This window comes from Oryctolagus cuniculus, chromosome 3 (genome assembly GCF_051225735.1).
Source record: "Oryctolagus cuniculus isolate XC-2025 breed Fujian yellow rabbit chromosome 3, ASM5122573v1, whole genome shotgun sequence".
In the NCBI taxonomy this organism is placed as follows: domain Eukaryota; kingdom Metazoa; phylum Chordata; class Mammalia; order Lagomorpha; family Leporidae; genus Oryctolagus; species Oryctolagus cuniculus.
In genome coordinates, this window is record NC_142869.1 from 5718195 (window position 1) to 5745495 (window position 27301).

General features: G+C 61.6%; 1 protein-coding gene across 1 annotated transcript in view; it reads right to left on the reverse strand.

The window, feature by feature from the left end:
• MROH2A (maestro heat like repeat family member 2A) overlaps nt 1-27301 on the reverse strand; it is a 42779-nt gene that overhangs the window by 12112 nt on the left and 3366 nt on the right. The window contains exons 3-29 of the mRNA XM_089328883.1: nt 24581-24712; nt 24274-24436; nt 23704-23802; nt 22915-23066; nt 22321-22464; nt 20252-20344; nt 20014-20092; nt 19799-19912; nt 19498-19574; nt 18235-18354; nt 17908-18018; nt 16191-16338; nt 15249-15289; nt 14860-15001; nt 14682-14734; nt 13188-13295; nt 12491-12610; nt 11279-11362; nt 9741-9893; nt 9195-9317; nt 8095-8174; nt 6891-6999; nt 5501-5596; nt 2643-2747; nt 1658-1781; nt 898-1334; nt 132-286 (exon numbers count right to left, since the gene is read on the reverse strand). Coding sequence (XP_089185009.1) covers nt 132-286; nt 898-1334; nt 1658-1781; nt 2643-2747; nt 5501-5596; nt 6891-6999; nt 8095-8174; nt 9195-9317; nt 9741-9893; nt 11279-11362; nt 12491-12610; nt 13188-13295; nt 14682-14734; nt 14860-15001; nt 15249-15289; nt 16191-16338; nt 17908-18018; nt 18235-18354; nt 19498-19574; nt 19799-19912; nt 20014-20092; nt 20252-20344; nt 22321-22464; nt 22915-23066; nt 23704-23802; nt 24274-24436; nt 24581-24712 — 3362 coding nt within the window. The remainder of the gene's footprint in view (nt 1-131; nt 287-897; nt 1335-1657; nt 1782-2642; nt 2748-5500; nt 5597-6890; nt 7000-8094; nt 8175-9194; nt 9318-9740; nt 9894-11278; nt 11363-12490; nt 12611-13187; nt 13296-14681; nt 14735-14859; nt 15002-15248; nt 15290-16190; nt 16339-17907; nt 18019-18234; nt 18355-19497; nt 19575-19798; nt 19913-20013; nt 20093-20251; nt 20345-22320; nt 22465-22914; nt 23067-23703; nt 23803-24273; nt 24437-24580; nt 24713-27301) is intronic.

The following is a 27301-nucleotide window of genomic DNA, read 5'->3' on the forward strand; positions in this document are numbered from 1 at the left end:
CAGTGCCACGGCTGGGCTGGTGCCCGGGTGCCCCACGGGGGGGTGCCCCATGGGGGGTGCACCAGAGGCGGCCCCTCCCACAGGGATCTGGAGGATTTAGAGGGTTCAGGCCCCGCCCCCGGGGGGCCCACCTCTCCATGGGCAGGGGCCGCCTGAGCAGTGCCGTGAGGACGGTGTCCTGGTGGTAATGCGCCAGGAGGAGGATGCCTTCGATGAGGAGGCGCCGCACGTCCGGGTCTTCCGCCACCGGCAGGTGGACCAGGATGGCGCCCAGGATCTCGGCCACCTGCGGAGGGGCGGGGCATCACCACGGGCACCCCGTCTCTGCGGCCGACGGTAGAGGGACCCCCAGCACACACCCCGCCCCCCCCCCCCCCGCCTCGAGCGCATTTCCTTGGGTTTCTGGCACTCAGGGAGAGGAAGCCGCAGGGGCCAGGTCTCCCGTCGGTCCACACGCTGACCGGGACACCTTCTGTGTGCTCTCTGTCCACATCTCTCCTTCTCCCCTTGGGCAGCCAGGGGCTTGGTGGAGCCTTGTGAGGTCCCCCAGTCTGGGTGCAGCCAACAGCCCCAGGCACCTCGCCCCGACCCACCCAGCCCCAGGTGCCCCTCCACGCCCCAGGCAACCGGCCCTGCCCTAGGGGCCCCGCCCTGCCCGGCCCCACCCCGCCCCCGCAAGCCCCGCCCTGCCCAGGCATCCCGCCCCCGCAAAGCCCCACCCTGCCCAGGCGCCCCGCCCCGCAAAGCCCCGCCCTGCCCAGGCGCCCCGCCCCCCGCCCGACCCCGCCAGCCCCGCCCTGCCCGGCCCCACCCCGCCCCCGCAAAGCCCCGCCCTGCCCAGGCGCCCCGCCCCCTGCCCGGCCCGCCCCGCCCAGCCCCAGGCGCCGGGCCCTGCACCTCGTCCTCCAGCTCCCAGGCCCGCGTCTGCAGGAACGTGCTGATCCAGGTGACCGAGGCCTTGTCGTGCTGCGGGCCCAAGGCCCCGATGTTCTCGCAGAGCTTCTGGACCAGGGAGACCAGCTCGCCGCTGCTGAACTCCACGCAGACTGCCTGGGAGCAGAGCGGCTGCCGCTGCGGTCCCTGCTCCAGGGAGCCCGCTCGGGCCCGAGGCCACGGGCAGCAGCCACCTCCAGGGGGAATGTGGGGGAGCAGCCAGCCAGGGAAGGCCCAGCACCTGTGGGAGGGCCGGGTGCCCCTAGGCCAGCCCCCTGTCACCTTGGCGATTCGGGCGGTCGCGCCGAGAATCGAGTGGGCATCCGCGCCCCACAGGTCCTTCTCACACCTCTCCAGCTCCTTCTCCTTGGAAGCGCCCCACAGGGAGCAGGTCTGGCTCGCTGCATGGGGGGAGGGGGACACAGGGCCTGGCCCAGGCACGCCACAGAGCCTCCTGCCCCGCCCCCAGCCCCAGGAGCCTCCGCTCCCACTGTCGCTGGTGAACGGCCTGCAGTGCCTTTTGGCTCAGCTCCGGCCAGCTCTGCCACGCCCTTGGTGTCTACAAGCTCATCCCTGCACAGGCCCTGGCTGACCCACCCGAGCGCAGGAGCCTCGGCTTCCAGCAGCTCTCCCTACTCTGCTCCCTCTACCGGACACCCTGTCTGTCTCCAGGCCTGTCCAGCCAGAGGCCACGCCCCCTTCTCATGTCCCGCCCACCGCGTACCGTGGAGGTCCAGCAGGCAGGACAGGACTCTGGCTGAGGCCACGCGGGTTCTCAGGTGGGTGTCACAGGTGCAGGGGGCGACGAGTCCCACCAACGTGCCAAACTGCCCCAGCTTCAGGGGGATCTGAGGGACCCGACCGCCCGGTGCTCACACGCTCCGCCCTCACGCACAGCGTGCAGGGTGACCGAAAAGGGCGGCCCCACTCTGAAAACATCAGGGCCCCACGGCCGGCCTCCCCACCCCACGGCTGGGCGCCTGGAGGCCGATCTGCCAGGACAGTGTCTGCTCAAGACGGTGCCAGGCCCCTGCCTGGCTCCTGGAACTCAGCCCCGGGTTCTGATCCGGTTTCCCCGCCCACTCACTAAGGGCCCTGGGTCTCCCAGTCCCTCCTGCATCCCATCTGTAACGTGGCCTCCTCTTCCAGGAAGGGAGGGAGGACGGGTGGTGGGGGGGAGAAGTAGAGAATTCCTTAGCACCGACCTCGGCCCAGGTGCGCCCTGCCTTCCTCCCCACCTCCACTCACCATCCCAGGGTCTCACCGGCCCCAGCACCGAGGCCAAGCCCCACACTGGAGCCCTGGGACCCCACCGTGCTCCTGGCACAGCTACTGCCCAGGACAGACAAAGGGGGAGGAGCCAACAAGTGTAGGATAAGGGTCTCACGCATACACGCAGGACTCTGTAGCCACCGACTTTCTCCTGCTAAGAAAGCAGTTTACTTTCCCAGCCAGCATGGCGCCCGGGATTGTGTTCCCTCTTCCCAAAGAGGGCCCTCACCACTGCCTCAGACCCCACAAAACCCAGAACCAAGCCCAGCCAGCCCGCCCTCTCCTCCCCATCCAGCCGCGGGGCCTTGGGGCCAGCTCCTGGCGGCCTCTTCCCAGGGGACACGTGTGGGGCCGACTCGGGCTCCCAGCGTGTCGTGCTCCCCTGGAGGGAGACAGGAACTCCCCGGGGGATGTCACAGAGGCGGGCGTGGACTCACGCAGACACCGATGCTCTGTGCGTAGATCTGCACGAGGTGCAGGTGCAGGTTCATGGCCTTCTCCCGCTCCCATTCTTTCTCCGACAGGATCCACTTCTCCAGGAGCTACAAGGGCACAGAGCACAGGGGTGGCCATGAAGATCCGGGGCCTTGCCCTGGCTGGCCAGCCCTGGCCCTCCGCAGCCTTTGCCCTCCGTGGCTTCTGTGTGGTCCTCAACACCTCTGGTTTTCTCCCTGAGCCCTGGCACGGAGGGAGATGAGGCTGCAGGATAGGACAGCGGTGCCAGAAGCCTCCAGGAGTGGTGCTTGGCGGTGGCATCCGGCCTGGCTTCAGATGTCTGCCTGCAATAAAGGGCACAGCCCCCCGCCCCGCCCCCCACCCCCACCCCCATGGCCCTGGGGCTGCTCTGATGTCAGGGTTCATTTCAGGGGGCCGGCATCATGGCACAGCGGTTTGGGCTGCATCCTGCAGTGCCCACTTCCCTGTGAGCGCCAGTTCAACTCCCAGCTGCTCTGCTTCTAATCCAGCTCCCTGCCATACGCCGGGGAAGGCAGCAGAAGATGGCGCCTGCACCCATGTGGGAGACCTGGATGGAGTTCCAAGCTCCGGGCTTTGACCTGGCTCAGCCCTGGCTGTTATGGGTCTCTCTCTATACATAATAAATAAATAAATCTTTTTAAAAGATGGAATATCAAAAGGTTGATTTCAGAGCAAGGGATGTGACTGGACAGAGGGTTCATCTTGATGATCAGGGTGGGTTTGTCAAGACGACGCAAGAGCCCTGAGAGCCTGTGGCCCTGTGACACGGTCACAGCACACGGGCGGCAGAGACTGACGGAGCAGAGGGGACATAGGGAAGTCCACAGGCACAGAGCAAGACTGCAGGGCCGCTCTATTTATTTGAAGGCAGAGTTGAGAGAGAGAGAGAGAGAGAGAGAGAGAGAGAGAGAGCGTGGGTGCACACTTTCATCCACTGGTGGACCCCCCAAGTGGCTACAACAGCCAGGGCTGTGTCACACCCACACCAGGAGCCAGGAGCTTCTTCCAGGTGTCCCATGTGGGTGCAGGGGCCCAAGCCCTCAGGCTATCATCTGCTGCTTTTCCCAGGTGTGTTAGCCGGGAGCAGCCGGGACTCGAACCAGCACCCACGTGGGCTGCTGGCATTGCAAGCAGAGGCTTAACAGGCTGCGCCACAATGCCAGCCTCGGCTGCTACATATTCTTGCTATGTAAAGACAATATAGGTTGGACATCCCTAATCTAAAAATGTGAAACCCAGCATACTCCGGAGTTTAGAACTTTTTGAACTCCAGGTGGGAAACTGTCCCAAGAGGGAGGTTGTACACCATGAAATTAGGTTTCCTGCACAATTTCTTTGAAAACATCACCTTTAGGCCACAAAGCGTAAGTTGTGCATGAAACATAAATGGATTTCCTGTCTAGACTTGGGTCCCATTCCCAATATATCACACTGCATTTAGGCAAACATTCCAAAAGGCAGAAGAGAAATCAGAAACATTTCTGGTCCCAAGCATTTTGGATAAGGGATCTTAACAGGTGATAAGAAAGCAAACAACCCGCTTTAAAAACAAACAAAAAACTATCTCACCTCTTCCAAAAACGCTGAAGATATGAAAGACAGACAGAAATTGTTTGTGACTAAAGAGGAATAAAGAGACAGAGTAATTGAACGCAGTGCATATCTGAATTAGATCCTGAACCAGGGAGAACATATCCATTAGGAACTCTTTTAGGGCAGCTGATAAAGTGAAATTTGAATCTGGACCAAGATGTTTAGCATTGTGTGAATATTAAGTTTCCTGACTGAGCAATGGTACCATTGTCATAAGAAAATGTTCTTGTTCTTGATGTCTAAAACTAATTTTCTTTTTTTCAAAATGTGTATTTTTATCTACTTGAAAGGCAGATAGAGAGAGAATTTTTCCATCACTCCCCAGATGACTGCAATGGCCAGGCTGGGGCAGGGAGCCAGAGCTCCGCCCATCTCCCACATGGATGCCAGGGAGCCAAGCACTTGGACCATCATCTGCTGCCTCCCAGGGTACGTTAGTAGGAGGCCTGATTGGAAGTAGAGCAGCTGGGACTCAAATGGACACTCCGACATGGAGTGTGGGCGTCCCAAGGGGTGGCTTAACCCGCTGTGTGCAATGCCCACCCTTGCAACTAATTTGCTGTGATTCAAGATGTGTGTGTGTGTGTGTGTGTGTGTGTGTGAGAGAGAGAGAGAGAGAGAGAGAGAGAGAGAGAAGACAGAAAGAAAGAGGAAGACAGAGAGGGAAAATGTGCAAACTGTTACAAACAGTCACTCTGGATGAAGAGGGTCTCTGTCTGTTCTTAGAGCTTTTGAGCAAATGTGGAATGTTATCACAGGGGCTGGGACTGTGGTATAGCAGGCAAAGCTGCCTGCAGTGCCGGCATCCTGTATGGGCTCCAGTTTGAGTCCCGGCTGCTCCTCTTCCAGTCCAGCTCTCTGCTATGGCCTGGGAAAGCAGTAGAAGATGACCCAAGTCCCTGGGCCCCTGCACCCTGTGGGAGACCCAGAAGAAGCTCCTGGCTCCTGGCTTTGGATTGGCCCAGCTCTGGCCGTTGTGGCCATTTGGGGAGTGAACTAGATGATGGAGGACCTCTCTCCCTCTCTCTCTCTCTCTCTCTCTCTCTTACTCTCCCCTTCTCTGTAACTCTGCCTTTCAAATAGATAAATCTTTTTTTTAAGTTATCACAATAAAATGACTGCAACCATTGCTGCTGCCTGCACCTGTTCCCCCTGGACCTGACCCTGGGCCACTGGCTGGGAGGGGCAGCCCCTGCTGGCTCCTGCCCCCCGCGCAGCGACTCACCTGCACCATCTCCTGCAGCCCCCTGGGGTCCAGGTGCCTCTGCAGGAGGCTCTCCATCAGCTGCTCCAGGGCACTCAGGGCGTTCCCATACAGGGCCTGTGCCAGGACAGAGAGCTGGGCAGCAGTGGGGGCAGCACACAGCCCCCTCCCAGGGGACATCCACGCCAGGGCTGAGAGCTGGGGCTGCTCTGTGCCAGGACAGAGAGCTGGGCAGCAGTGGGGGCAGCACACAGCCCCCTCCCAGGGGACATCCACGCCAGGGCTGAGAGCTGGGGCTGCTCTGTGCTGGGACAGAGAGCTGGGCAGCAGTGGGGGCAGCACACAGCCCCCTCCCAGGGGACATCCACGCCAGCGCTGAGAGCTGGGGCTGCTCTGTGCTGGGACAGAGAGCTGGGCAGCAGTGGGGGCCACACACAGCCCCTCCCAGGGGACATCCATGCCAGGGCTCAGAGCTGGGGCTGCTCTGTGCCAGGACAGAGAGCTGGGCAGCAGTGGGGGCCACACACAGCCCCTCCCAGGGGACATCCATGCCAGGGCTCAGAGCTGGGGCTGCTCTGTGCCAGGACAGAGAGCTGGGCAGCAGTGGGGGCCACACACAGCCCCTCCCAGGGGACATCCATGCCAGGGCTCAGAGCTGGGGCTGCTCTGTGCCAGGAGAGCTGGGCAGCAGTGGGGGCAGCACACAGCCCCCTCCCAGGGGACATCCACGCCAGGGCTGAGAGCTGGGGCTGCTCTGTGCCCATCCGTCACCCTCTGCTATCCGTCAGCTTCTGCCCAGGCCCCGAGCCCCTTACGTCCTGTTCTGCCTCTTGCGTGGAGTACAACACGGCCTTTGAAGAGAGATCCCTGTCCCAAAACTCCCAGAGCCCACTTCTCCTGACCTGTGATTTGGGGCCAGGCCCTTAAGGCAGAGGTGGCCATGAAAGATTTGCCCTCCTCTTCTCAGTGTCACTGGGAAACAGCTAGGGACTACATTTCCCAGTAGCCCCTGCTTCTAGGTAGAGCCATGTGGTGCATTCTGGCCAATGGGAGGAAGGCGAAGTGACTGCTAACTCCCTGTGCCGCCTCTTCCCCCAAGTCCTGGCTGGATGTCCCAGGGCCCTGTGGTGTGGACGATGGCGGGGCCTCTGTCAGCCTGGGTTCTTGAACAACTGCATGAAGCGACCCCACACCCACTCCCACTGACAACTGGACTTTACTCGGGTGAGGAATACACAGGGCTGGGGGGTGTGCCCGTCACAGCGGCTGGCATTACCCGACCCTGACCAACAGGCACAACGCTGCCTCTGGGCACTCGCGGCGGGGCAGGAAGCTGGGCCCATGGCGCTGCCTGTGTCTGCATGGACTTCCAGCCCCTGCCCTGGCCGACGCGGTGCCCAGGGGCGCCTACCTTCATGGACTCGTTGTCCCCTCCCGGGGGCTGCAGAGAAATCACCGAGTGGATGCTGATGTCCATCAGCTCGCTGCTCTCCTCTAGGGAGTAGAAAGGCTTCAGCTTGCTGGGGAAAGAAGCGGTGGCAAAGGCAGGCGTCACCAGGAAGTTGGGGCCCCGCTGCCCAGTCTGGACGTGGACTGCACATCGGAGTTCAGACAGGTGTCCCTCCCCCGGGACCCTGGCTCGGCCCAGCCGCCAGCATCCAGAGGTCAAGGCCCCCTTTCCTGTTGTTGCCGGCTCTAAACCTGTGACTGTCCCACCAGAAACACCTGCTGTTCACTGCTGGCCATGGAACCTGCCCTGGCAGGCTGGTCCTAGCCCAGGGCTCTCCAAGGTGTGAGAGACTCGGACCCGCAGCAGCATCGCATCCACGGCCCCGCTCCAGACCTACTCAGTCAGAAGCCCTAGGGCCGGCTCTGAGCGCCGTGTCTTCTCGAGCCCTACCGAGGTGTAGCCGGCCACCTGGGGCGCACTACCTCCTCCTCTCCGTCACCTTCACCTGTAGCCCGCAAGCCTGCTTGGTAACAGGATCTCAGGGCTCCTTGCAGCCCCAGGGATCCTTCCTTATGGACTGGGGTGGGGCCGAGATATCAGCATTGTGCAAAGCCCCCCCCCCCCGGCTCCAGGCAGCCCCCAGAGTTGAGAGCCACCATCCTACATCAACGTGGGACCCCTGCCCCTAAGGGTGTCTTGTGCTTCACCCTCTTATCAAATCTGCCCATTCTGTGTGAGGCCGCCCCTGCAAGTGTCCTAACCGTGACCAACGGGAGCGCGGGTACTCATCCCACAGACTCAGGGCTCCTTTCCAACCCACTCGTGGGTCAGCAGCTCCAGGAAAGCAAACTCTGGGGTTTTGAATCACCTGTGTTAACCCCATCAACAAACAGCGCTCCACTTGCGGCCTGAGCCCAAGCCCAGTGTCCTCGTGAGATTCCCGGCTCAGAACGGCCTGTGCGTGATCAGCTGGGGACCGGTCACCTCCTGCCGTTCGGCCCCAGCATGAGGAGAGCTGCCCAGCTGGATGTCATGCCGAGAACTCCGGACAGGAGCCGGCTGGAGCAGACCCTGCGCCCTGCTACCGAGGCAGGCTGTGTGTGTGTGTCCTGGGGGATAGAAGGGTGCCGACCCCTGCAGGAGCACCAAGGAGGAGTCCGCTCACCTCAGGTGGGCCAGCGCCTCCATTGCCATGGTCCGCACAGGAGAAGCCAGCTGGTCGGGCGGCTCGGCCTTGATGATCGCCTGTCCAGCGTAAGCAGGGAGGGCAGTGAACCCTCGCTGCCCAGGGGTCCCGGGAGGCCTCGGACAGTGACAGCGAGGGCAGCAGTGCCCCCGCCCCTGCCCCCAGGTTAGTGCACAGAAGACCCAGCCCCGCACACAGTGCTCCAGCTCCCCAAGCCTCTTTTTTTCTTCCTAGGTATCTCAGGGCAGCCAGGCCCTCGGTGGGCCTGGGCTCCTCGCTCCAGGCTGCCACTGTCACCCGCCTGGGCCCCCAGCCCCTTCTCTGGAAAACAAGGCTTGGCAGCCTGTTTGCCAGGGCTGGGCCACGCTGGCATGAGGCGCCAGGTGCATAGCTCCCGGTACGTAGCGGGAAGCAGGTGAGTGCTCACCACCTCCCCTCCCCCTCCTTGCCTCCACCCTCCAGGCCCCGGCAGGGGTGCGAGGATGGGGCGGCCTGGGAATGGAGCACGCTGGCTGCCCCACAAGGCCCGTCAGCCCTGGCGCAGGTGACATTTTCTACGTCTACCAATGCCACCCCAGGTCCTGCACCTGGTGAACCTTTTATCCCCACCAAGAGGAGTATTTGTCACCTCACACCGTCATCGCCTGGACCCCGATCCTGCCTGTACCTGCGCTGCCTTGGCAGGAGCAGATATGCTGACCGAGGCCCATTCTCCCCCACCCCGGTTAGGACGTCACTGTCCCCTAAGTGTCTCCCATGGAGGGACGTCGTGCTACAGCTGGCCTGACCCACGGTGCCCCTGCCCACCGGCCCCTGAACCAGCCACTTCTGAGCACCCTGGGTCCCCGCACAGCCAGCCTTCCACCCTGGTTTTCCAATGGATTCCTGGCTCTGAAAACCTTTATCAGCCCCAACCCTGGTTCTCAGAGCCCCCCCAGTGAGGCCTAGCAAAACGGGGCTGAGTCCCCTTGTCCCGCAGGTGCCCCCCGGACCTCTCAAACACTCTGACGAGGGGGAAGCCGGGCAGCCCAGGGTCCTGCCCGAGCCACCCGGGACAGAGGAGGCCCGGCCCCACTCACCACAATAGTGCTGGTGAGGGTCACCTTGTGGGCAAACTGGAAGTCCTCCAGACTCTGGACGCCTCTGATGGCGCTGGTGACCTGTGCAACGCTCTTCATGAAGGCCATTTTGAGGCTGATGTCCTGTGCGGGGGAGGGATGGGAAGGAGAGCCCGCTTGCCCCAAGGTGCTCTGGCCGCTGCCTCTATGTGTTCTCCTCCTTGCCATTCCAAGAAAGTAGCCAGTGCCTTTGTGTCTTCCTATTTCCTGTCTGTTACGAATACGCCTGGGCCCGCGCAGAGGGAGTGAGAGGCTGGGGAGGGTCGGGGCTCATCCCGTGGCTCCTGGGGTGTCATGGTGGCTCCTGGGGTGTCATGCTGGCCCACTCAGCACCACCTGCTCCCCTGCACGACCCTCAGGTGCAGAGAACAGCATAGCTCTGGGCACCCGTCTCCACAAGTGCTGGGGTCACCTCGGTGGGGAGGAGGAGGTGCAGACGGGGACAGAGGGTGGCTCCACCCACCTGGCTGGAGGAGCACCCCTCGCTCGGGTGCCAGGTGTGGGTACCTGGCAGCTGCTGGAGTAGTGGTGAATGATTTTGGCAGTGATGAGGTTGTCCACGAGGGTGAGGAGCAGCTGGGGGTGGCAGTAGGAGGCCACACGGCTGTACATCACCATGAAGGCGCTCTTCACGGTCTCTCGCCCCCAGGGGTGGTCCTTCTGCAGGGACAATGAGAAAAGGGAGGAGCCACTGAGCTGGAGGGGGTGGGCAGGGGCTGCTCAACTTGACCTTCTGGGACGAGTCTGTGGCCACACGACCAGAGGAGCCATTGCGTCGGCTAAAGGTGCTGCAACTGACGGCTCGCTGGGTGCCCGAGAGGCGCATTCAATTGTTCATGCCCTCATTCATTCATTCCCCTGTATCAGGCACCTCCTACACACCAGGCACCGGGAATAGGACAGACCACCCTGGAGGACTTCAGGCGAGTGCAGGTGCCAGGAGCTGTGCGTGGGAGATCGCGTGGAGAGCTCTGAACAGCGGCTGTGCAAGCTCCTTCATGCCGTGGAGCTACCCCGGGCCCTCCCCTCCTGGTACCCACGCCCTCTGAACAATCTCACAGCCGGAGGAGGCGTTGGAGGCCGCCAAACCCACAGTGGGAGGGAGCAAGGTGTCCACGCCCCACTCGGATATGAGATCCAGGTCTCGGGTCCTGCTATGAGCAGAAGCCCAGACGCTCTCTGGAACGCCCTTGATGCTTCCCACACAAACAAGCAGTCCCTGGGGCAAGGGTTCAAGTCCAAGGGCAAAGCCTACAGTGCCAAAGGCTCCGGGGATTCTCCTAGGGGCTCAGCCAGCCTGTGGACCATCCCCTGGGGCAGGGAGGCACAGATGATGGGGCCCTGGGATGCCTGGATCCGAATCCTGGCTTCCCCTCGGCACCAGCCTTTGGAGGAGCTGCAGGTTCTTCCCTGCGCTGCTGTGGGATTAGAGGGCCACCCCCGCCATGTCAGCTGTGTCAGCTCCTGGAGGGAGAGCTGCTAACAGAGGAGCACCCCCGAGCACCCCCCGAGCACCCCCTGAGCACCCCCAAGAACCCCCGAGCACCCCCCAAGCACCCCCAAGCACCCCCGAGCACCCCCCGAGCACCCCCTGAGCACCCCCTGAGCACCCCCGAGCACCCCCCGAGCACCCCCCGAGCACCCCCTGAGCACCCCCGAGCACCCCCCGAGCACCCCCGAGCACCCCCGAGCACCCCCTGAGCACCCCCGAGCACCCCCTGAGCACCCCCAAGCACCCCCGAGCACCCCCTGAGCACCCCCCGAGCACCCCCTGAGCACCCCCCAAGCACCCCCAAGCACCCCCGAGCACCCCCCGAGCACCCCCGAGCACCCCCCGAGCACCCCCTGAGCACCCCCGAGCACCCCCGAGCAGGGCTGCAGCTTCCGTGGGACCGGGTGGGGCCCAGGGCTGGGCATTCCCAGCCAGCACCCAGTGAGCCCTGGCTGCTGCCTGGGGAGCAAACCACGAGTAGCCTGGGGCTGGGCTCCTCGGCAGGGCTGGGTCCCGGAGACGCCTGACCTGCGCTCTGCGGCTGAGACCGTACCCGCCAAGCCCCGATCTGCCAGGACCGCTCCGACTCCTGGATCCGCTCCTCGAAGTCTTGGAGCACATTCAGCACCGTCTTCACCTGGCCACGGGCACACAGGCCAAAGCACACACTCACACCCTGCAGGGAGACCCCGCAGCCAGGGTGAGGGCAGGGCAGGGCAGGGGCCCACACCAGCGAGCAGCACACACACACACACACACACACAGAGACACACACACATGTGGTAACATGCACACATGGGCACACAGGCCAAAGCACACACTCACACCCTGCAGGGAGACCCCGCAGCCAGGGTGAGGGCAGGGCAGGGCAGGGCAGGGGCCCACACCAGCAAGCAGTGCACACACACACACACTGGCATACACATATGTACACACAGAGACACACACACATGTGGTACACATGCACACATGGGCACACAGGCCAAGGCACACACTCACACCCTGCAGGGAGACCCCGCAGCCAGGGTGAGGGCAGGGCAGGGCGGGGGCCCACACCAGTGAGCAACACACACACACACACACCGGCATACACATATGTACACACAGAGAGACACACACATGTGGTACACATGCACACATACACATATGCATAAGACACAGTGCATGCATACACATACCCACAGTACATACATGTGGATATGCACACACGTGGCGCACATGCACACATATGTGCACGGCACACACGTGTGTATGCATGCATATGCACATATGCATACACACATTACATACATGCACCAGGCATACACACAAGCACACAGAGGCACATACACATGTACACACATACACATACAGACATGTGTTTGAGGCACACATTCATATACATGTTGCATACATGCACACACATGTGCATATAGGTGCACACATGTATACACATGCACACGTGGGCATACACGTATATGCATAAGACACACATGTGTGTGCATGCATCTACACACATAAACACATTACACACGTGCACGCAGGCATACACAGAGGCACATGCACATGTGTACACAGACATACACACATGCACAAGACATGTTCACAGGCACACATTCATACACACGTTGCACGCACACAAGGCACCCACACGTACACATACAACTACACATGTGTCCACAGGCACCCATACATGTATACACATGCACACCGGGATCACCCAGGTGCACACACGTGCACAAGGAGGCGTGCACACGTGTACAGACACTCAGGTGCGTGCCCTCACCTCCCGGTCGAAGCCGTTGCCGTAGTCTGTCTTGTACAGCAGCTCCAGGAGCAGCACCTCCACCTTGTCGGCCTCCGGGGTCATGGCCAAGGTGAAGCCCAGGGCCTGGTACAGAAAGCCCTGCACAGCACCAGGGAGCAGCGGCTCAGGCCTCAGCAGCCCGCCCCCAGGAAGGTCGGCTAAGGACTGGTAGGACGATGTAACATGACGTGTGCTCCTTATCAAAGGCATGGCTTGCAACCGTTTCTCCCACCCTGTGGGCTGTCTTTCGCGTTACTTATTTGAAAGGCAGAGTGACACAGAGAGAGAGAGTTCTTCCATCTGTTGGGGTTCACTCCCCAAATGGCCACAGCAGCCTGTGCCGGGCCAGGCTGAAGCCAGCAGCCTCATCGGGGTCTCCCACATGGGTGGCATGGGAGCAAGTACTCGGGGCGGGGCATCTTCTGCTGTTTTCCCAGGTGTATCAGCAGGAAGCAGGATGAGAAGTGGAGCAGGCAGGACTTGAACTTGTGCCCATATGGGATGCCGGTGTTGTAGGCAGCGGCGTTACCCACTGCGCCACAGCAGCAGCCCCCGCGGTGTTGTATTTAGGAAGACTTTGCCCAACCCAAGACCACTCCACAGCCCAGTCGGCCTCACACACACAGCACAACCCTCCCCCCACCTCCCGGAAGTGCTCCGGCCCCGCGGGCAGAACCTTCTCCACGGAGGGGCTGTCAAAGTTCTCCATCTGGTTGTTGAGCTCTCTGCTCAGGCGCAGGATCCAGGTGGACCCCCGGGTCTTCTTGAGAGAGTGCTTCAGAAACTAGGGAGGCAGAGGGTGTGGGCGGGAGGGGGCCAGGGGAACTGGCTGTTTCCCTGAGCAGTGGGTCCTCCTGCCTGGAGCCCCTTCCCCCCAGCCTCAGCCCCTCCATAGCTCCATAGCTCCTCTTCCGTGGCTCTGGTGGCTGGTGAGAAAGGGGCGACCCCCAGCTGCCTCCCTAGGCAGGTGGTTCCCTGGGGGCAGGCTCACTCCCTCCCCTGGCAGGTGGCTCCTGGGGGCAGGCTCACTCCCTCCCCAGGCAGGTGGCTCCTGGGGGCAGGCTCACTCCCTCCCCTGGCAGGTGGCTCCTGGGGGCAGGCTCACTCCCTCCCCAGGCAGGTGGCTCCTGGGGGCAGGCTCACTCCCTCCCCAGGCAGGTGGTTCCCTGGGGGCAGGCTCACTCCCTCCCTTGGCAGGTGGCTCCCCCAGAGAGCAGGCTCACTCCCTCCCCTGGCAGGTGGCTCCCTGGGGGCAGGCTCACTCCCTCCCCTGGCAGGTGGCTCCCCAGAGAGCAGGCTCACTCCCTCCCCTGGCAGGTGGCTCCTGGGGGCAGGCTCACTCCCTCCCCTGGCAGGTGGCTCCTGGGGGCAGGCTCACTCCCTCCCCAGGCAGGTGGTTCCCTGGGGGCAGGCTCACTCCCTCCCCTGGCAGGTGGCTCCTGGGGGCAGGCTCACTCCCTCCCCTGGCAGGTGGCTCCTGGGGGCAGGCTCACTCCCTCCCCAGGCAGGTGGTTCCCTGGGGGCAGGCTCACTCCCTCCCCTGGCAGGTGGTTCCCTGGGGGCAGGCTCACTCCCTCCCCAGGCAGGTGGCTCCTGGGGGCAGGCTCACTCCCTCCCCTGGCAGGTGGCTCCTGGGGGCAGGCTCACTCCCTCCCCAGGCAGGTGGTTCCCTGGGGGCAGGCTCACTCCCTCCCCTGGCAGGTGGTTCCCTGGGGGCAGGCTCACTCCCTCCCCAGGCAGGTGGCTCCTGGGGGCAGGCTCACTCCCTCCCCTGGCAGGTGGCTCCCTGGGGGCAGGCTCACTCCCTCCCCTGGCAGGTGGCTCCCCAGGGGCAGGCTCACTCCCTCCCCAGGCAGGTGGCTCCCCAGAGAGCAGGCTCACTCCCTCCCCAGGCAGGTGGCACCTGGGGGCAGGCTCACTCCCTCCCCTGGCAGGTGGCTCCTGGGGGCAGGCTTACTCCCTCCCCTGGCAGGTGGCTCCCCAGAGAGCAGGCTCACTCCCTCCCCTGGCAGGTGGCTCCTGGGGGCAGGCTCACTCCCTCCCCTGGCAGGTGGCTCCCTGGGGGCAGGCTCACTCCCTCCCCTGGCAGGTGGCTCCCCGGGGGGTGGGGGGCAGGCTCACTCTCAGGGGCTCCTCCACTCCCCCCTCCCCGCCCCGGGTCACCTTGTACCTGAAAGAGTTTGTCCTCCCAGGCCTTCTGGTTCCAGGTAAACTCCGTGTGTTCTGCAGAAGCACACACACGGGGTCACCCTCTAGGTCAGCTCCTTAGCCGTGCACTGGGCGTCAGGGCATTTCCCTCCCTCCCGCGTGGAGCCTTGTCACGTGACCAGTCCCCAGCAGGCGCTCACCTTCCAGGTACCGCACCAGCAGCGGGATTTCCGTCTCCCAGACGTCTGCCATGAAGGGCACGATGCTCTGGCTCAGTGTCCGCAGGAGGTTGAGCATGGCGACCCCACGGCCCTCCCCCTTGTAGGGTGACGACATCAGCACCTGCAGGGCAGGGTGGGGCGTGGAGCAGGGGTGGGGCTGGTGGGCTTCCAGGGGCTAGCGCGCCCCGGCCGGGTCTCAGCCATCACAGCAAGCTGCCCAGGCCACATCTACGCAGGAGGATGGCCCTGGGCTTGGCACACCCTGTCCTGCCCGGTGTCCAGCTCCCTCACTGTACCCTGGATCCCGCCTCCTTCCAGGGCCCTATGAATGAGCTCAAGGCAGAGGCACGCAGGGCATGGCCACTCACCAGCAGACGGGCCAGCAGCTTCTGAGGGGTGGGTAGGTCCACTGAGGAAGAAAGAGACACAACGCCTACTGGAGCTGCCTGGCCCACACCCCGTTCCCCACCCTCCACGGGCAGCTGCACCCAGCACCGCCCCTTTGCACCCCCAGAATGGAGAATGGATTGCCCAGGGGTTTTTTCCTTCTCCTTGGCTCATTCTGGGAAGAGGGGAGGGCTGGGCTCTAGCTGGGGTGATTTCTGGCCGTGCCCGTGGGCACCATGACTGGGTCTTACTTCTCCTGTGAACCTGGGCCTCTGCTGAGCCACAGTGACCAGACGGCCCCCTCCCCACCCCTGTCTGCAGCTCTGGGAGTGGAAACACTGTGCTGAGCCCTTGCAGGGTCTGGGTGGGAGGGGCGTGCGGGAGACCCCAGCTCCCCCCACCCAGGCTTCCAAGACCAGCTCAGGGCATGGGCTCTGACCTTTGCCATCCCAGGTCCTAGAGTCTCCCTGCATGCCCCGATTCCTGGCCCCACCCGTCCCCCTGGAAGCCAGAGTTGGGAGGGAGGCAGGGGGACATGGGTGGTGGTGGTGGGTGGGCACAGCGGCGAGCCGAGCGCCTGGTGTTAATGGTGCCCACTGCAGGTGGACCATGGGGTGGGGATGGGTGGGAAGGCTGTGGCGCCCCTGGCTGGCTCAGAGACATGGGACAGAGCAGAGGACCAAGGAGTCCACATGGGGAGAGAGGCCAGGCCAAGAGCTGCCTGGGGTGGGGTGTGGCCAGGGGTGTAGCTACCCCTCGGCAGGCTACAGGATTCCCACACCTCCTCGGATAGCTCAAGGGCAGGCTCTGCATGGTTCCTGGAGAAGGGGAAATTGGGGGACGCACAGATGGAGTGGGGTCGGGGGGTGACGAGGAGCCGGCTGCGGCCGCCTGCTCCCACCAGCTGGCTCGGGGCTGCCCACCGAGCTTGTTCTTGCTGGCCACGCCGGCCTCCACATCCTGGCCGTGCAGCTGGCGCTCCGCCAGGTTGGTGAGGCTGATGCAGATGGGCGTCAGGGCCTCCGTGTAGTTTGTCTCCATGATGTAGCACAGGAGCCTCACCCAGAACTCCTGTGAGCAGGGGCCTAAGGTCAGCCGGTGGGGTCCCGCGGCCACCCCGGGAGGCTGGGCAGGCCCCCGCCCTGCTTCTCCAGAGCTGTGCCCTGACCCTGTTGCAGCCCTGAACTGGCTGTGCGCCCACCCCGGTCTTTGTCGGGGTGCCCAAGTGGTGCCCCGCTGGTACGCTGTCATCCAGTCCCAACCCCACACCCACCACAGCCTCGCGCCCTGAGCCCCTCTCCGATCCCAAATCCTGTAGAAGAGGTGCACGCCGGGCAGATGACCCGGCAGGGCCACCTGGTCGTGGTGGCCGGAGTTATGGGTTCGATTACACAGTCATGCAGTTGGGCACTAGGTGTTGCCGGGAAGGAGCTGTGCAGCTGTGACAAACGCCCACGCCCCACATGGGGGGTCATCCTGTGAGCAGACACTGGGGCTGCCATGAAGGCAGAGGAAGAAGAAGGTATTCTGCTGGCCTGCAGCAGCAGCCCCTGCCTCGGTGTCCAGCCCGCCCCACACGCTTCAGACAAGTGCAGGAGCCAGCGCCTTCACTAACCCTGACTTTCATTACTTCTGCTGGCCCCGCTTCTCCAGAGAAGCTGGACCCACACAGAGTGTTGGGGCTGCATCTCTACGCCTCTCCTTGGCTGACCATTCGACACCCCAGCTAACTGTGACCCCTCTTGGGTGAGACCCTGCGCTACCAGCTACCAGGTGCAGCGGCTGGAGCCATGCTCCCCACCAAGACTGAAACCTCCGGGCTCCTGGGCTCCCCTGGGAAGCAGCCCTGGGAACAGGAAAGGGCGTTTTATCCTGGCTGTGCTGCTTAGCAGCTGTGAGGCCTTGAGGAAAGTAATGGGTGCCTTGGAGCTGCAGTTTCTTCATCTACAGAATCAGGTGTCACAAAATCAGGGAAGTGAAGGAACCCACCTGGTGTGTTCACTGACAAAGCTGCGTGAGACTGCACCTGTGCGGCACCTGCTATGGCAGGGTCTCCATGTACTGTGCTGTTATTATTCTCAATGATTCTGATTATTATCAATATTTCTGCCATTCAGTGGTCAGGGAGCACCCGCCACTGGACAGGGAGCAGCCAGGCTCTGGCCTCACTTAGTGGACAATCATTCTGTTCATGAAGTTTTCATGATAAATTTTTTCTGTCTTATTGCTATCTCACATTTATTGCACTTAAATATGACCATTTTTTTCCTCCTGTAGCCTATGAACTCCTTAGGATCATCCTGGGACGTCCTAGTCTGTGCCCTTGATTGTGAAAAAAAAAATAATCACTTCTTTACACACACACACACACATACACACAGCCTTTGTGACCTGAAGGGGTTTTGAGGCAACAGACGCAGTTCAGGCATTTAGACCTACTGTGTGCCAGGCCCGCCCTAGCCTGCGCAGGGGAGACAGAGATGAAGATCAAAAGGATGAGCACGCACAAGGGGATGTGCAAGACCCCCCCCCCCCCACCGCCCCGGGACCCTCAGCAGTGGGCTGGAAGAAGCGAGGCGGCACACGTTCTGGGCACACTCGTTCCCGGCACAGTGCAGCCTGCGGCCAGGGCTCACTCACGTTGCTCATGCCACTGACGGAAGACGTGATGACCTTCACGGTGTCCATGGTCACTCTGTGCACCATCTTCTCCTCCAGGTCCCTGTGGCACAAGCTCTCCCGGCAATTTGTCTGAAGACAAAGTGAGGGGTCCCTTCCTGAGGGCTCAGCCTGTCGTGGTCTCAGGGGTGAAGCTCTTGATGTGGGGTTCCCAGGCTGCTCAGAGGTGCGTGCGTGTGTGTGTGTGTGTGTGTGTACACCGCCAGTGGGAGTGTGCGTGGCATCCTCAGGGCTTTGCAACCAGTTCCGAGATCCGGTGGCTGCCGGTGTGGCCCTGGGGCCACTCACCAGTTTGTACGTGGATAAGGTCAGCTGCACCGACACGTACTTCAGTCCCCAGCCTTTGATCCTGTCCTGGTAGCCGGACAGAGCCAGCTGGCTGATGATCCGCAGAATGGCCATCCGCACCTGGCGGGGGGACAGGGGTTGGGGTGGGTTCAGGGACAGGGGCTCGGCACCTCACGTCCTGTCCTGCAACAGGAGACAGCCAGGAGTCTGGGGACTAGAAGGAGCCTCCTGCCCACTCTGTCCCCACCCCTGCCTCACAGGATGCCCCTGTGCACACGCGCACGTGGGAGTCTCATCAGAGCCCACCCATCCCCTTCTTTTCTTTTCTTTTTTTGACAGGCAGAGTTAGACAGTGAGAGAGAGAGAGAGAGAGAGACAGAGAGAAAGGTCTTCCTTTGCCGTTGGTTCACCCCCAAATGGCTGCTACAGTCGGCACGCAGCACCAATCCAAAGCCAGGAGCCAGGTGCTTCCTCCTGGTCTCCCATGCGGGTGCAGGGCCCAAGCACTTAGGCCATCCTCCACTGCCTTCCCAGGCCACGGCAGAGAGCTGGACTGGAAGAGGAGCAACTGGGACAGAATCTGGCGCCCTGAGTGGGACTAGAACCCGGGGTGCCGGCGCCGCAGGCGGAGGATTAGCCTAGTGAGTCGCAGCGCCAGCCCACCCATCCCCTTCTAACACTGGCTGCTCCCCCCCACCCCCCCGCAGCCCTCATGCAGGTGGGGGGAACTTCTCTCACTGGAAACCCTGGGGCCCACCACAAGGGGGAGACAAAATGCCAGACCCAGCCTCTTCCGTGCCTTGGACAGCCCCAGATGCAGCCTATGACCCTGCCATTCTCTCCCCTAAGATCAGCTCTCTCTAGCCCGGGCCTACCCCTCCAGCCAGCAGCCAGAGCCAGGGCCACCTTCCTCTCCACACCCCGCCCCAGGCTGGCCACTGCTGGGACTGGGGTTTTCAGCCTTTGTGGGGTTGGGTGGGGGGAGGGTTGGAGGTCATATCCCTTAGTTTCTGTCCATCCACGTGCGATAAGGACCTCAAATAGCCAAAACCACCGAGCAGCCCGGCTGCTCCCCTGTCCCAAGGGTGCCTGGGAGGCCACACTCGGAGACTCCAGGTTCCTGGCGAGGATGAAGGTCCGGGCCAGAGTAGGACACCAGCATCTTATGGGTCTCGCTCTCCCACCGCCCTGCTCAGGACCAGGCAGGGAGCCAGGGTCTCATCACAGGCCCCTGGGCGCCTACACCTGCCAGGGCCTTGGTACCTTGGAGCGGGTGTCGGACAGCGTGTTCTTGACCACGCGGATGGCCAGGCAGACAGTCCTGATGTTCATTCTGGGCTCTGGAAAAGGGGAGTGGGGCCTGGAGGGCCGCAGCTTCGGGTGACGTCGTGGGGCTTGTCCCGTCCTGTCTGGTTCTTTCTTCCGCTGACATCACACAAGCTCAGGGAACTTTCAGGCCCGGCTCCCCCTCTCCTGTCCACGGCACCACCCCCGGCGGGCCCCACACTCCCCTAAGGGCCTGTCAGCGCCCGCAGCAGCCCACCCAGCAGTGGCGAATGCTCACTGTTGGCGCTGACCACAGCCCTAATCAGGGTCAGGGTGCCCACGCGCACGGCCTCCTGGCTTATCTCCATCTGGCTGAAGAAGAACCGCATCAGCTCCTTGGGGTAGGAGTGCGCTGCAGGAGGAAGGACCCTCTGTCAGGGCCCAGGCGCTGGGAGCCCGCCCGGGGAGGCCGCCCCACCGGGCAGACCCAGGAGCGCCCCCGCAGAGCCTCACCCAGGGCTATGAAGCAGTGCACAATCTCCACCAGGTTCTGGCTGCTGAACTGGTGCTGGGCCGGGGCCTTGGTGCACACCTGGGGAGGGGCGTGCAGGGAGCATGGGGGGCTCACAGGGCCTCAGGCTGCCTGGGCACCACAGCTCCCCTGACCAGCAGCAGGCACCGAGAGAACCAGGCCCTGGCCCCTCCCAAAGCCTAGCCCCTGCTGATCCCACCCTGAGCTCGCCAGCCTCACCTGCACGTGAAGTTCTGTGAAGAGGGGGTGCAGCTGCATCTGGGGGATGGGGGTGTTGGTGGAGACGGACATCTCCAGGATCTGCCTCAGGACCTGCGACGGGTGGGCAGATGGAGGCAGGGTCAGACTCTGGACTTGCACCCCCTAAGGGTGGCTTTTCTGGTCCTGCCCTAGACTTGCTGAGTCAGCGCTGCTTGTCCACCAGCCCCAGATCTGCTGAGTCAGCGCTGCTTGTCCACCAGCCCCTGGTGATGCCCATGCCCAGATCTGCTGAGTCAGTGCTGCTTGTCCACCAGCCCCAGATCTGCTGAGTCAGTGCTGCTTGTCCACCAGCCCCAGATCTGCTGAGTCAGTGCTGCTTGTCCACCAGCCCCAGGTGGCTCCCATGACCAGATCTGCTGAGTCAGCGCTGCTTGTCCACCAGCCCCAGATCTGCTGAGTCAGCGCTGCTTGTCCACCAGCCCCTGGTGATGCCCATGCCCAGATCTGCTGAGTCAGTGCTGCTTGTCCACCAGCCCCAGATCTGCTGAGTCAGTGCTGCTTGTCCACCAGCCCCAGGTGGCTCCCATGCCCAAATCTGCTGAGTCAGCACTGCTTGTCCACCAGCCCCAGGTGATACCCATGTCCAGATCTGCTGAGTCAGCGCTGCTTGTCCACCAGCCCCAGATCTGCTGAGTCAGCACCACTGAGCCTGGCACTCAAGGCCTTTTCACATTTCTCTCCTATTTCCCTGGAGACGAATCCCACAGGCAGGGGCAGGTGTTCGCCTTGTGGGTTAGGATGCCAGCGTCTCACATCAGAGGAACGGGCTCCATCCCTAGCTCCAGTTTCCCACTAACTGGGCCCTGGGAGGCCTCAGGGATGGCTCCACCAGCGTGGGAGCCCTGGATTGAGCTCCCAGTCCGGGGTGCAGCCCCTACCCCCACCTCAAGCTGTTGTAGGCAGAGAGTGCACCAGCAGGTGGGAGCTGTCTCCCTGCCTCACAAATAAATTATATATATATATATATAAAAGATTTATTTATGTGAGAGGTAGAGTTACAGACAGAGATAGGGAGAAACAGAGAGGTCTTCCATCTGCTGGTTCACTCCAAAAATGGCTGCAATGGCCGTAGCTGGGCCAATCTGAAGCCAGGAGCCGGGAGCTTCCTCTAGGTCTCCCACGTGGGTGCAGGGACCCAAGGACTTGGGCCATCTTCCACTGCTCTCCAAGGCCACAGCAGGGAGCTGGCTTGGAAGTGGAGCAGCTGAGACTTGAACCGGCGCCCGGGAAGCCGGAGCCACAGGCAGTGGCTTTACCTGTTACGCCACAGAGCTGGCCTCACAAATAAATTATATTTTTATTAAAATAAAAAGGATGCACAGGTGGTCCTCTCAGTGTGTCACACCGTTTCTGCTCCTTGCTTTTAGAGCTGAGACCCCCCCCTTTGCACGTCGCCACTGACAGCTGATCCCATCAACCCAGGCCACGCCCCCACCGGGAACCCTCCCCGGCTCGGCCTCTGGTGTCCGCCCAGGACCTCAGAAGGCGACCTCATTTTGCAACAGGGTCTCTGCGTAGATCTGTAATCGGTTACGGAGCTCGAGGCGCCACCCCGCTGGACTTTGGGCAGACGTTCAGTCTAGTGACTGGCGTCCTCGGAAGAGGCGAGGAGGACTCAGGGGGACAGCCCTGGGCGACAGGGGCAGCAGCGGGAGCACCTGTGGCCCGCACAAGCCAGCAGAGGCAGGGAAGGGGGCGTCCCCCAGGCTCCAGGGGGAGCATGGCCCTGGGGCACCTTGACTTTGGAGTTGTGAGGCTGAACGTCTGCCGTGGCAAGCCCCCGCCTGCGGTGGTCATGGGTTGGAGCAGCCCCCATCCCCAGAGACTGACACAAAGGCCCTCCCCGCGACCCCCACAGCCTCTGCCATCCAGGACAGCAGCAACCCTGCACGTGCCAGGCCCCACGGCCCCCTCACAGGGCACAAGCATTGGGTCTGCTCACACAGCACTAAGACACCTGTGGGTGCAGGCGGCCCCCACCCCGGGACACTTGGGGACCCCAGGTTTCCGGAGCCCCTGGCCCGCACCTGTGTGATGAAGAGCGCCTCCAGGCTGCCCTGGTACTCGGCCAGCAGCAGGGGGATGTAGTCATAGACCTGCTCCCGCAGGTCATCATTGGGCAGAAGCAGGTTCAGCATGGGCTTCAGGGACTTGATGACCCCCAGCTTCACCTGCCACAGGAACTGGGGCCGTGGACTCATCCCTGGGCTGCCCGGCAAGGCCAGGACCTCCGCCCCACGCGTGGAACCCAAGGCCGCATGACTAAAGGAACCTCACAAGCAGGGCCAGGCCGCCCCGGGCTCTGACTGGCGGTTCTGAGGCCCAGCGGGGAGCCAGGTGGCTCGGGCAGCTATCTGACCCCTCTGTGTCTCAGGGTCCTGGCCTCATCAGACGGGTGGTGCAGGAACCGCAGCTAGAGCCACAGATGCCTGGCGGGCAGCGCAGCGTGGAACAGGTGCCCCAAGAAGGACAGTGACCATATCCAACACGCCCGGGGGCCTGAGGCCGGGCCGCTCAGTTCCCGCAGGTCCTGGCTCCCTGGGAATCCGGGAAAGGCTGCACCCAGGGGTCCCTCAGCGCCTCCCGGCCTCTGCGGGCCCCCTGAGATGGGCCCGGCTCACCTCCGGGTTCTGGTGCCTCAGCCACACGGTCACAAAGTAGCGGTACATGGGGAACAGCTTCAGAGCGAACTGGTCCTCGGTCATCACAGGGTACACGCTGTCCTCCAGGTGCCGCAGGTAGAACTGCACCGTCTCGCAGAAGGTCTCCATGGCTGCCGGCGGCGGGGAGGGGCAGAGTGGGAGGCTTCTCTGGGAGAGGGCGCTCGTGCCCCCTCCCCAGAGCCAGCAGGTGGCCGGGCCCCTCCCTCTGCTCTTCCAGCCCCTGGCAGCTCCCTAATCTGCACTCTGCGCATCTAGGTGAGAGCTGAGCACACCCCTGTGTGCCGGGCCCTCCCCTTCAAGGACACGGGGTCAAGGGCACAGCCTGGAAACCCACTCTCTACCCACACCCTGGGGACTGCAGAGGGCATCCAGCACGTTTGGATCTTTTGCCTCACAAAACTCGAAGCCGGGTTTTCAGATCTCAACAGCATCAAAAAGGAAGACGTGTTCCTGGGTTCCCATCTCCCGTGGACGCCAACCCCCGCCTCTTGTCTCCTGAGAAGCTGAGCTACTGAGCAAGCTGCAGAGGGTCCCAGTGACGCCCCCCGCCCCCAGCCATGACCTGCTAAAAAGCACCCATGTCTCTGCCACTTGTCACCCAGAGGGCCAATCAGAGGCCACGCCAGATAGGAGACTGAGCAGATGAAAAGCACACCTCTCATCCGGCAACCCCTCCACCCGCTCCTTACTCCACTTCCTCCCGCACCCTGATCAAGCCACACCTGCAGGCCCAAGAGGTTCACGCACCGTTACAGATCACCTGGCGCATCTTGGCTTCGTTGGCAAGCCTCAGCATTGTGAATATGGTGGCCAGGGTGATGCCCATGTACGGCATGAACTCGAACACTGTGGAGTGGGTGGGGGGTGAGAAGGGAGGTGCGAGAGAGGGCACCCCCACTGCCCACCATGTCCAGCCCCTGGCACTCCACAGTCACAGGGTGGGTGGGAGTCAGGCCAAGAAGGAGTGAGCTAGAGGTGGCCAACGGGTAAAGGAAGACAAGGAGGGAGGAGAGGAGTGAGGGACAGAGGGAGAAGGAAGAAGGGGCCAATGAGAAGCCGAGGGGGGCGGGACCCAAGAGCTGCTGGGAGGTGGGGAGGGAAGCGAGAGGCAGAACCTCAGTGTGCCCCGCCCCCATGGACCCGCTTCTCACTCCTTTGTGCCCCCCACCCCCGTTCTTGCAAGAATGAAAAATGGGGAGGTGGCGGGTGGGAGAGAAGGCGAGAGACCAGCAGCAGGGGGGGAAAGAGAGCAATGCAAGGAGGGGCTGACAGCCGGCGGCAGCCCTGGGCTGGCACGGGGGCCCTCGGCGTCCCTACCGTTGCCGTTGGCCAGCTTGGCCAAGGTGACGATGACGAACTCGTCGGTGAGGTGGAGGGGCTTGAGGTGGTGCTGCAGTTCGTACATGACCAGGCTGAAGTGGTTGCGGGACAGGGCCACCAGGGTGTCACTGGCCACTTCCGCATTCACATAGCCCTCCACCTGTCATGGACGGGACGGGGACCTGTGGCCAACGCTGCACACCCTGCCCTCGCGGCTGCCTTGGGCTCAGCCTGCCTGTGCCCCGGCCACAGCTGCGCAATGACCCTGGGCTTCCCAGGCCACCCAGCACCGGGGCTCCGCTACCTCGGGGCTCTCCCTCATCTCGCGGGAGGCGATGGCCACCAGCCTCTGCACGCACTGCTCCTCCAGCTCGCCCTGCTGCTGGATGATCTCCTGGAGGATGCTGTAGATGTTGACCTTGCGCTGGGGGGAGATCTGGAACACACAGGGGGGCAGGGGGTGGGGCACGTCCATGGCTGGAGCCATCCCGCCCGTCCCAGTGCCAGAGTCTGGCCGCTCCCTGTGGGCAGGGTCAGAAGCCAGGAGCCAGGAGCTCCATCTGAGTCTCCCACACAGACGGCAAGGGTCGAGTACTTGAGCCATCACCTGCTGCCTCCCAGGGCACACATCGGCAGGAACCTGGATTGGAAACTAAACTTGAACCAGGCATTCCGACATGGGATGCAGGTGTCCCAGCTGGTGGCTTAACCTGTTGTGCCACAATACCTGCCCCACATTGGGTATCTTAAAAGCCCAAGAAGGGACCAATGCTGTGGCCCAGTAGGCTAAGCCTCCACCTGTGGCACCAGCAACCCATACGGGCGCTGGTTCGTGTCCTGGCTGCTCCTCTCCCAATCCAGCTCCCTGCTAATAGCCTGGGAAAGCAGTGGAGGATGGCCCAAGTGCTTGGGCCCCTGCACCCATGTGGGAGACCTGGAAGAAGCTCCTGGCTCCTGGCTTCAGGTGGACTCAGCCCCAGCCATTGTGTCCATCTGGGGAGTGAACCAGCAGATGGAAGATATTTCTCTCTCTCTCTCTCTGTCTCTCTCTCTGTAACTATGACTCTCAAATGAATAAACGAATCTGAAAAAAAAATCAAACAAACAAACCAAGAAGATAGCCTTGTTCCACCCTTTGCCCTGGGGGGCAGCATTTGATTCCAGGACACTTGCCTTGGATTCCCAATTCCTATGTGGGTTGCACTTAACTGCTAAAATGGCAGGGCTTAGGCTGGGATGGGACGGGTGGAGTGCCCGAGAGCAGGCCTGGAGAGCTGTGTTGGAGGACGACACCTGTTGAATCCAGTGTGACAAGCACTGCTAAGGGGCGAGGCTGCCCTCGTGATCAACTCCTGCCTCGCAAGGCCCTCTGGGAAACGGCCGCTGCCTGGGGGCTTTGGGAGGGAAGAATTCACCCGACGTGTGAGTCCGGTGGAGTCCAGTGCAGGGAGTCTTGGCCTTTGGTCTCCCAGTCTGGGGACGGCAAATGACAGACGTGTGAACCTGTGGTCAGAGATGCCTGGAAGCTCCTGGGCAGGAGGCAGCGAGGGCCTGGGAAGTTGCTCTGCCTGCCCGAGACCGCGTACCCCACTCTACTGATGCTTTTAGACACTCTTTTTTCAACTGCTTCCCTAACAGAACCTTAACACCACAGACATAAGAGGGTACTTAAGCTTGAGGAAAATGGAATGAAATAAATGGTTTGTTTTGGTGTAAAAACACTGAAATTTGTCCATAGCTTTTGTGGGGAGCAACTCGGACTAGACTAAGTTACTGGAATTAAGACTTATTCTATGCATCTGCTCTCCCACAATATGGCGCTGGGAGAGGAGGAAACAGCTTCTACGCAGCTGCCTCTCGCCAACTTGAGTGATGACCTGCAGGAGCTGATCCTGCTCCTGATTGGAGCAGCGTACTCGGCGTGTGGGTAGCAGAGTTGGGATTGGTGGAAGAGGACTATAAAGGAGGAGAGAGATGGCATGCACCAGGAACATCTGGATAACATCTGAGCAGCCCCCGAGAGAGCCGGCCAGCGGTGTGCTGCTCCCCCGCGAAAGTGGGGAAAGTGGCAGGGGGAGCCGCCCTTCCACGGAGGTGGAAGGATCGGCAGCCAACCCGGGAAGAACCAGCAGCAAACCCGGGAAGGGCCGAGCAGACAAAAGAACAGCGCAGGGTCCTGTGTCATTCCTCCGCGAAGAGGGGGAGCGACAGCTTTTTTCTTAATATGCATTTTTCATGAACTCTCTCAAGACCCCCTAGTACGCTTGGGTTTCAAACATTTTTTGCACTAACATAAACTTATCTTTTAATTCCATTTCCCATGAACTTTTGGAAGTACTCTCATAGTCTGTATCTGTTTATGTGTTGTATACCTGTAAAAAGTAAACTTTTTTATTTATAAAAATTTATTTATTAGAAAGAGTTACAGAGAGGAGAGACAAACGGAGAGAAAGAGAGACATCTTCCATCTTGCGGTTCACTCTCCAAGTGGATGCAATGACCAAGGCAGATCCAGGAGCCAGGAGCTTCATTCGGGTCACACACTTGGGTAGCAGGGCCCGAGCGCTTGGGCCATCCATCCTCTGCTGCTTTCCCCAGACCATTATCAGGCAGCTAGATCACAAATGGAGCAGCCGGGACTCACACTGGCGTCCATATGGGATGCCGGCGGCACAGGTGGCAGCTTTACCCGCTATGCCACAGTGCCGGCCCCAAAAGTAACCTTTATTTTGATGCCCCTTCCCACCAAGCCAATTTTCCCCATTTGGGGATCACATCACTCTACTGTGAATTCAGGTTCTAGATTTTCCAAGCAAACTCCAAGAGGCCCGTGTGCCTAATGAATACTCCTGCTGCAGCCTGTAAAAATGGCGGGGCAAATTCTAACGAGACTACCCTTTTCTGTGATCAAGAATAACGTTTGGGCAGATTCACAATTGCCAAGATACAGAATCAGCTTAGATGTCTTCAGCAGAAGGATGGATTTTAAAGATGAGGTGAATATATGCACAACGGAACACCATTC